Raw genomic sequence first — 10,602 nt, 5'->3', positions numbered from 1 at the left:
GATAAATCAAGATACTGTAATGAAACCAAATTGCAAATTTCCAATGGTATCTCAGTCAACCTTCTGTTTCTTGACAAGCTTAAAACTCTTAGATCAGGCATAAATTGGAAAAAACCATTGGTTATCCTTCTCAAATTATTACGATCCAGAAACAAAGTCAAGAGATTCGGGCATGGAGGAGCTCTGGTCAACTTCTCAATTCGGTTTTCCATCAATGATATCCTTTTGGCACTCACCCATCTGGTAAACTCAGGTGCTTCTATTAACCCAACACGCGTTCTCACAAAAAAACTCATCTTTCACCTTCCCATGCTCACAAGCTATCCACAATGCCATGTCACGAACCACGTCATGCATTCTTATAATATCTCGGGAGCTCTTCTCCAATAAACATGCATTAAGAAGAATACCAATAATGTTGTGTCCCTGGTTCCTAGCTTCATCTATGTCATCAAATTCATGTAGAAATCCCTCGCCAATCCAATAAGCTATCAAATTTTCTTTTGAATGTTGAAGTCTTCAGGGAATAAGGAACAATATAAGAAGCAAGATTTAATTGCATCGCTTGGTAAACTATCGAAACTGAATTTTAGAATAGGAAACACCCTGTCCCCCATACCTGGAAAAATTGAAGCCGCTCCTTGTAACACTTTAATTGCATAATTCCATTCCTCGGTTGTCTTCTTGCAAGCCATGGCCCGGCCTATGATAACCAGTGCCAGTGGCAATCCGCAACATTCTTTGGCAACTATTTCAGCTAGCATGGGGATTTCTGCATGGGAGTCAAGAGTGTCTTGTCCAACCTTCTTCTGAAACAAATCCCAGGATTCCTGCCATGCCAAGCACTCCACTTTGATATTCTTTTCAGCTTCCATTTGTCGGCATACATCCTCGGATCGGGTTGTGAATACTAGCTTGGACTTATTTTCTTCATTTGGAACTGGAACTCCCAAGACTGATAGATTTACCGGCTCCCATATGTCATCTAACAACAACACAAACCTCTTTTTGCGCAAGGCTCTAAAGACGTCTATGGCTTTTTCATCCTTGCTTTTATTTCTCCATATACCATCACAAAACCCAACCTTTTTCCCAATTTCATCTTGAACATTGGGAAAGTCTGGATCTCGTGACACCACAGCCCAGATCACAACAGCAAAATCATGAGTTGTTTTGAGGAACTCATTGTTGATTTGGGTCAAAAGGGTTGTCTTCCCAACGCCACCCAACCCATATAAACCAATGATTCCCACTTGCTCTTCTCCAAGGCAACTCCAAACCTTATTGAAGATGGACATCATGCCCACGGTTGGCTCACTGGGTCTTTCATCCACTGAAGCTGGAGGTAATCTGTCTGCTACCATGTCAAAAAGCCTTGTGCTTCTTAGATTGTTTAAGTCTTCAACCTTCTTGGCTAGTTTCTTCCCCAATCTGTAACTAGATATGCAATTTCTGAAGCAATAACCTCCCAGACAAAGCTTCTGAATTTCAGTAGTACCATCTTTTATCAGTTGACTGGCTTCAGTTTCCACATCTTCCACCCTCGAAAACCACCTCCGCACTTGGTCAAGTTGTTCCAATCGTTGTTCCTCAAACGTGTCAATCTTTCTCTTCATGTCATTTCTGAAATCTTTTAAATCTTCTAATGCCAGCTTCACAGCATCAAACTTTTCTTCGAATTCACAAACATAAGTTGCTTGACCACCTGTAGCCGCCCAGCAGCCAGAGATCATATTGTCTATGGAGATTGAGATGGAACACACGTTACCGATATTGTTTCACAACAATTCTGATGCAAAAGGGAGAAAAATAATGTTCAGAGATTCTTTGTGGGTATTGAAAGATCAAGTATAGGAAAAGAAGGAAGGAGACTAATATTGGAAGATTGGTGACTACCACTACCAGGAAATTGGATCTACCTACTGTTCTTACCAATTTTTAATATTGGTCAACTGCAGCAGTATGCTCAACATGGTGACCGGAACTATTAAAAGACCAAGAGAAGACGAGGAAAGTTCAAAATAGGAGAAATGAGGCATGATAGGGGCGATTAATTTTACACAGTTGATTAATTATTGAATAAGGTTGGGAATGGTATTAAGTTGGAGTTTAATTAATTACAAAGTGGAGATTAGATTAAAGGAAAACAAGGAAAATTCTGGAAATTGAATTTGGAATGAATTTTAGCTGTCAAATCCATTGGGATTTTGATTGGAAAATTGGGAATTGAGTTGTTCTAAGTTTTTTTTTTTTAAAAAAAACCTTATATTTTTTGAAGATTACATTTTATTGTAATAAGGTCAAATAATATTGTTACTTCAACTGTTTGAAGTTTTTAAAATGAGAACTAATTTAGATTATAACGAATTAAATGTAATGTCACGTTAAGTAAATGAAAAAAATATTAAATTAATAGGAATATGACTGTATTTCAAGTTTCCTTATTAAAAAAAATGAAAATTTTTAATTAAAAAAATAATTAATGAAAAATAAAATAATTATATACTGAAATCGAGGTCCAAAAAGAGTCGGGGAGAGAGGGAGCAGCTGGGATGGGGGGCGAGCAAAATGAAAAAGAAAAGATGTGGGGGTTGGGGGAGAGGGAGTCCTTGTAAAGGGGGAGGAAAAAAAAAGGAGGGGGGTGATGACGTCAGCTCACACAGAAAAAGGGCAAAAAAAAAATTCAAAATGGCCAAGCCCACAAAATGGGCGACCCATTTTGTACATATACACACTAGTAGAAAACACATAAGATGCATGTGAAGACAATGTTTCAAAATTGGATCGGATATTGAATCGAAAAATTTATCGATTTATGGTTCACTAGTCGAACCGGTGATGTCATAAATATATAATTTAAAATATATAATTCAAAATTAATAATATTTATGATGTTATTAAACAAAATATATATAATATTTAAATATGAAAATATATTGAAAATGATAAAAGAAATTGTATTTAACTATTTAAGAATAAAGACATATTAAAAATGAAAAAAAATTATGTAATTTATATATATATAAATTATTTTTTGAAATAAATCCCAACACATTGAGCATAGGGGATGGGGGGCTAGGGGTGGGGGTGGGGGTGGGTGTTGCAGGCTGTAGTAGGAGGAGGGGGGGTTTTAACTTTTAACACGCGGGGTGAGGGAGAGAGGGATTTATAGTCAGTGTCAACCGGGGGGGGTGGGGTTTACAGCGGGTGCTGCTGGGGGAGGGCTTCACAGCACTGCAAGAGGGTGGGGTAGGGGCGTTTTAGTGGCACCTCTATGCCGACGAGGGAGCTCCATGCCAACAACAATGGTAACTCCGTGTCGCCGACAGTGGCCAACTCCTAGAGAGGTTTTTGGAAGGACGGCCGCCAGTGGAGGGCTTCACAACATTGCAAGAGGATGGGGTGGGGGGCATTTCAGTGGCAACTTCATGCCGATAGGGGAGCTTTGTGCCGACGATAGTGGTAGCTCCGTGCCGATGACAGTGGCCAGCTCCCAAAAAGGTTGCTGAAGGGAGGAGGAGGGATTGAACCGATTGGTTCGTCCAATTCGTTGGTCAAACCACTGGTTCAACCGGTCCAATTTTGGTTCAACCTTTTTCCGGGCTACTTGATCGGATCGGACCGAAACCGTGATCGGCCGGTCCGGTCCGGTTTTTAAAACCATGTGTGAAGGTGTACGTAGGCAAGTGATTGTTGATATATAAAAATAATAGATGGAGATATATAATGTTTGGAAAGGTAATTAGTGAGTCAATTTAAATTTATTTGATTTAATGTTTTTGTAAATAATTTTATAATGATAAAAATAATATATATAGAATACATACTATGGACCTCGTATTTCGGCTCATGCACTTCCATTCGATGGCGAGCTCGTTTTTTATTTGAAAAATATTTTATTTTTTTTAAAATGACTTAGAGTCGCCACTTATTTTTGTTTTATTTTTAAATGGCAAAAAAAAAATAAAAAAGAAAACCCTAAGTGTGACTCCTTATTCGGAAAAGATGGTCCATAAAAAACCAAATCGGGGTTCGGGGGTTAGATTACTTATCAGGAAGGTACGGTAAAGATAGTAGCACCCCTCTAAGTCCTTAAAAACAGGTCTCTACTAATAAGATGAAGCAATCATGGCAATTGGTGAGGAAATCAATGGATATCAACATGATCACACACTAAAAGCCAAAACATGCATGGAAAAAGATCAAATTGAGAGTGATTGCATACCTTAGTAGCGAACCATAATACGCTATCAAGAAATGGGATTAGTGCACAATAATGAGCATAAAATATGTCACATGCATCGCTAAACAAGATAATAAATCATCAGATATCGCACTTCACTCAATTTCATTTTCAAAGTAAACATTCATTGATGTTGGGCCCCCACCAAAGCCCATTTTATTTTTGCATCAATCAATTCCATAAATCCCATCACTTGGAATTACGAAATTTAATTCACATTTATTTTAAAACATTTTTAAAAATCAAAGGAGATGTGAAAATTGCTTGCCAGAAAGAAAGATGGCAACAAATTTTATTAAATTGGGACTTTTGGGTGATCCTGAAAACTCTAGAGATGTATGAAGAGTTGTGAATTAAATCATGTGAAAATTGGATTTTTCAAAAATCGGTTTTGGAGACATGCATTCAGGTATGGGCTATGAAAATGGGCCTAGAGAGGTGGCCATGCAAACCAAAATCATGCAAGTGAGCCTAGAATGTGAATATTGGGGTTGGGTATAAGATAGCTAATGAGAGCGGGGTAAATTGGGAGACCCCAACAACAAACATCTTCATGAGACCTTCCTCTGTCAAATCAAGCACCTCAAGACTGAACACTTGTTGCCCTTCCAGATAGACTCTACAGGCTCCATACATTTCTAGAGAGATCCAAGTTGGATTCTTCAAATTTATAGGACCATCAAGAGGGATGAATGGGTCTTAGTTGCCTCATGAGACTAGAATAGGCAAGGAAAGTGTAGACCCTCAATTTTGTCCTCCTAGCACATGTCCTATTAGATACTTATTCGATACTTTACAGCAGTTCCTTGGTGGCCCATAGCTACTCACACCACTTACCTTTCTTGAGCCACATCGGAGACTTTGGTTGAGGGATTGCCTAACCCCATATTGTGACTCTTGGCAGTTTTGATTTAGACTTAAGCTTTTCATTCCTTTTTAGGATAGTTCTAAGGCATGTTTAGGTCACGTAGACAATATCCCGATCACTTTATGACACTTGGCTCATTAGGCACCCACTTAGGCCCGTTTAAACACTTCATCGGGCTTAACTTATATATATATATATATATATATATATATATATATATATATATATAACTTTTATTAGTATTATTATTATTATTGCATGCATTCGATAATTATATTTATTTTGTTTATTCATTTTCATTTTTTTACTCTTTATTTGTTTATCATTATCATTGTCATTATTATTATTATTACTATTTTTATTTTTATTTTTATTTTTATTTTATTTATTCACTCATCTAATAGGAAATTGCTCGAATTGTTTAGACTCCAAAATGTGAAAATAACCCTTGATTGAATGGTGGAATTATATAACCTGGTTTCTCTTTCTTTTCTCTTTCTTTTCTTTTAAAATCGTATTTCGTTTTATTACCAATCTCAAAATTTTTCATTAGTTTCTTCTCTTTTCTTTTACCTTTATTAACTTTATGTTATTCTGTTCTTGCATGAGGAGAAAAATTGCATAGGATTTCTTTGGGAAGATTATGAGCAAGGCAAAGACATACATGCAGCAAGGGGGATCTGAGAAAGCCATCTACAAAAAAGAAACACAAGGAATACACTTGTATGAGAGCTGTAACTATGGGTTACTGTTATTGAATCAATACCAACCAAGCAGAGTTTCTTGTTTCATGAGAAAAATCATGTCTGGATCAGATCATTCCTCTGGTTTTGATCAGCCAAGGTTGGTGGTCAAGAAGGTCTTGGCCAAGCCTCAATGTGAGGGTGAGGGTGCTGTTGTTAGGCGGAGCATTGGAAGGAGTGAATTGAAAAACCAGGATCCTTTTCTCAAGTTGGATGAGTTCACAGTTGCACCGCCTACTAATTTTCCAAATCATCCATACTGAGGCTTTGAGACTGTTACATACATGCTGCAGGGAGCTGTGGACTCGCATTTTTCATGTGTGTCCCCACTCAATCAGCGAGACTCGTTTTTTTTTTTTATTTGTGAAAAATTAATTTTTGGAAAAAGGTTGGAGCCGCCATTTATTTTATTTTTATTTTAAAGGGAAAATAAAACAAGAAAGAAAAATCCTAAAATGTGACTCCATAATTTTTGGAAAAAGCATGTCTTTGAAAAACCCGAGTCTAAGTCCGGGGATCAGGTTACCTATTGGGAAGGTACCTTTAAAAGGTAGCACCCCTCTGAGCCCTCTAAAGGTCTCTACTAACTAAGTTAAGGGGAATGTGGCAATTAATCGGTTTAATTATGGATACCTAAGTAGGCTAGGTGGTTCCAAAAAATAGCATGCCAAACAAGATCAAATCATAATAAAGGAAGGTCAGGATGCGTACTCGGACCGCTTCTCAAGCGCTATCATAAAACATTGATGGTTAATTTAAACAATATATCATCCAGCATGTATTTTATTAGAAATAATCAAACAATGAAACATGTATATCAGAACACTCAAGCATTATTAGACATAAGCATTATTTCACAATGACAAGCATATTCATAGGATTCAGAAAGTGGGTGATAGAGGACATACCTGGATAGCATAGATAATTTGTAACGTGCTTCCTCAAGTTGTAAGGGGTTAGATAACAAATAATAAAATATAGAAATCCTAGCATGCTCGTTATCTAATTAGCATAGCAAAAGTGATCAAAGTATACAGAATCATCAATTATCACATACATCTTGTATATAATTCCTAAAAAAATAGATAAACATGATTTCAACAAGTGTCAAATGTGGCAACAAAAATAAATTTTGAAAAGATTTTCTTATGTAGGGGTTTCACCAATTCCCCAAATTAATATACACGAATTTAGCTTAGAATTATCCCATTTATTTGGGACCACAAGCTTTGATTCGTGTTTTATTCAAAACTGTAATTTTATTTGAAAGATGTGAACCGATCAAAACATGGTTGCACATTATTTTAAAAAATGAGATTTTGATTCTAAGAACTCTAAATGAATTTTTGAAATGGATTGTTAAGGGGATCTTTTGACTCTAAGAAACTCTAAATGAATTTTTGAATTGAATTTTTAAGGAAAATGAGATTTTGAGAATAGTGTTATATTTTAAAAATAAAAAGAAATTAATTTGAAAGCAATAAAGTGTATGAATCAAAATATCAAGCAAAACAAAAGAGAACAAAATCACAAAGTAGAATTTTTGACAATCAAGAAAATTGAAGGTGAGAATGGAGGCTAATCTTCATGAGTTTCCAAAAGCCTCAGAAAAAGAAATCAAATTAAATGAAGGATCACTAAAGCAACAAGCAAAGCATTCTAGATTAGACAAGCTAACAAGGTATCGATTCATGAACTAACCGCTAGGATTTTAAAAGCATATAAATTTAGATAAGGGTGATCAGGATCTAACATTAATGATTTTGAAACAAAAACTAAAAATGGATCAATTCAGGTAAGGAACTAAAATTATAGAAGTACCTAAACTAATTAAAACGAGTTTGACTAAATTAAACTAAAAATGTGAACTTTCAAACATAGAATTAATTTTACTAATGAACTACAATTATAAAAATGCTTAAACTAATTAAAATGAGCCAAACTAAATCAAAGCAAACTAAAGATATGTACTTTCAAGCATAGAATTAATAGAAAAATGGAATTAAAAAAATCTTAACATAAACTAAACAATATGAAACCAATCGAATTAATTAAAACTCTAAAGAATATCAACTAAAGCAGGATCAATCAAAACTAAAATAATAATTTTTTTTCTTTATTTATTTTAAAACATGAATATATCAACGTGGAATGAAATAAATTAACCAACTTAAATTCTAAAATTAATAAACTAAAAGAATGAATCATGAATTAAATTTAACAACCTTTAGATATGGAAAGATGTGACATGGAATCAATTGAACTAATAAACTGAATTTTAATAACATCTAAACTAAAAGATAAATTAAAACCAAACTAAAAGAAATTATGAATTTCCTAATTGAGAAAAAAATAATAATAGTAATAATGCTAATCAAAATTCTAAATTTTAAACCATCATCATGAATTGCCCAAACTCTTAAAAATCCTAACCTTTCCATTATCAACAAGAATTGCTTAAACCAATATTTAATAATGTTAATCAAATTTCTAAATTTTAAACCATCATAATGAATTGCCCAAACTCTTAAAAAAAATCCTAACCTTTCCATTATCAACAAAAATTGCCTAAACCAATATTTAAAAAAAAAAATCTAATTTGTCAAACTAAGAATAATAAATTGTAACTACATTAAACAAAAATCATAATCTTCAAGCTAGAATAATGAATCAATAATAATTAATTTATTTAGATATGGAAAATTTTAAAAATAAATTAAAGATTAACATCTAAGCTAAACATGAATTTACAATAAAAATTTAAAATACAAAGATTGAATGGGAATAATTTTAAAACTAATAAATTTTCATCAGGAAATAATTAAACTAAATAGATAAATCTCTAAAACAATTATGTATTGAACTGAATATTTCATGAATCAAAATTGAAATAGGAAGGATAAATTCACCTTTTCCGAAACGTGTAGGTCACTTTCCACTAGTAGGATTTCTATTTTTTTTTTTATTTTATTTTAAAAGAATCATTACCAAGGATCCATGGTGTGGTGGCTGCCCATGCACTGTAGCTGAAGACTTCTTCTTGGTGGTCTTTGAAGCCTAGGAGCATGACTGAATGTTTCCTTTCTTCCTATAGTGCAGCTGCTCCGGAAGTCCTCTCAACCTCGGTGCGGCTGATTCAGAAATCGTCCTCTCAATGGTGCGGCTGTTCCGGAAATCCTCCTCTCAATGGTGCGGCTGCACCCTCTCACATTCCAGAAAATAATCTCGCTCCTCTCACCCGGATTCCCCTTAGTGCGGCTGCTGATCCTCTTCCCGTTTGGTGTCACCCTCTCTTCTGATGTATGCTGAAAGCGTCCCAAGAATGGTGCAGCTGGTTGTTCTTGCTTCTTCAAAGGCGTCAGACTCTCTTATGCGTGCTGAAAGCGTCCCAAGTATGGTGCGGCTGGTCGTTCTTCCTCAAAGATGTGGCTGTTCCAAAAGTTCTCTCAAAGGTGTGGGTGATGCTGAAAGTTCCTCAAAGATGTGGCTGTTCCAGAAGAATTCCTAAAGGGTGCGGCTGCACCTTGCACCTCTCTTACACTCTCAAAACTCTATTTTTTTTTTATCCCTTCAAACAGCCTTTTTCACGCTAAGGATGATGCGGTCCTCCATCTTCAGAATGTTGCGACTACTGCTCCTTCAAGATTCAACAAGGTCAGTCTTTACGCGCCTTCCCGAACGCGGGTGAATTTCCAGTGAATTAACAAATAGTCACGTATCTCCCTCTTTCCCCCATGGATGCTGCCAGTCTCTCTCTTGAAAATACACACAAGAACAAAAGAAGGCAACCAAGAAAAGAAAGCATAGAGGATGAAAATAGAATGATCTAGAGAAAGTCGTGTTTCATATTTCGATCCACGAGATTAGGTTGGTGGGAGGAGTAAAGAGAATCTGGGCAACCAAAATCTTGAAATAATATATACCATAAAACAGAGTCTCATTGAGTTCAAATGATAAAAGAAAAAAAAAAGCAGGGAATGAAACAATATCCGTAATAATATATGAGAAATCAGCAAGATTCACATGGAGTTTATGCCATCTCCAACCCAACAAGCAAACAGCGTCCTAGGTCACAAAAGAATAAATAACTAAATAAATAAAAATGAGGAACATAGATTGGGAGTATGAGCCAAAACAAAACATCAGTAAACTTACCTTAGAACTTTTCTGAAGAAGCAGAGATTGCTTATCTTTTCTAATTCCACTTCGTTCTTAATGCATGCTGAAAGTCCTCTCTCCTCTGTGCCTCTCCTCCAGACCCAATGGATTTTAAATTCTGGGCAGTCTTGGCCGCAATGGCCGCAATGGCTTGGCTTCCGGCTATCTTCCCTCTCACCTCTGAAGACGATTTCTCATATAAAAATCCTCTTTTGCCCCGGTCACTCCTTCCTTCTTCCCTCTGAAATCCTCCTATGCGTGCTACCCTATCTTTTTCCTTTTCTCACCTATATATATTACTCTTTCCCTAAAACCTAAATCTCCCTAAAAAAGGCAAAATCTCCTATTTTCTCTCTTCTTTTCTCCTTATCCTTTTTTAAATATTCCAATTCAAAAGCAATCTTCCCAATTTCAAATTCCCCTCCCAAAACCTTCCAAGGAGAGTCCCACCTTCCTTAAACTCCAATGGTAAGTTTCCTTGCAAAAACATGAAATTTTTTTAAGTTAAATAATTGAATGAACAGATAAGCAAGTAAATAAATTAGGAAACGGTAAAAATAAATAAATAAATAAATAAATAAAAATAAATA

General features: G+C 35.4%; 1 protein-coding gene across 1 annotated transcript; it reads right to left on the bottom strand.

The window, feature by feature from the left end:
* Positions 1-478: 478 nt before the first annotated feature.
* On the bottom strand, positions 479-1,448 carry LOC100241170 (disease resistance protein RFL1). The gene has a single exon (XM_019222105.2). The coding sequence runs from the start codon at positions 1,362-1,364 to the stop codon at positions 492-494; it is 873 nt and encodes a 290-aa protein (XP_019077650.2). The 5' UTR covers positions 1,365-1,448; the 3' UTR covers positions 479-491.
* Positions 1,449-10,602: the final 9,154 nt, after the last annotated feature.

This window comes from Vitis vinifera, chromosome 9, assembly GCF_030704535.1.
Source record: "Vitis vinifera cultivar Pinot Noir 40024 chromosome 9, ASM3070453v1".
Lineage (NCBI taxonomy): Eukaryota > Viridiplantae > Streptophyta > Magnoliopsida > Vitales > Vitaceae > Vitis > Vitis vinifera.
The sequence above is the reverse complement of the archived record's forward strand: the minus strand, read 5'-3'. Positions and strand labels throughout refer to the sequence as shown.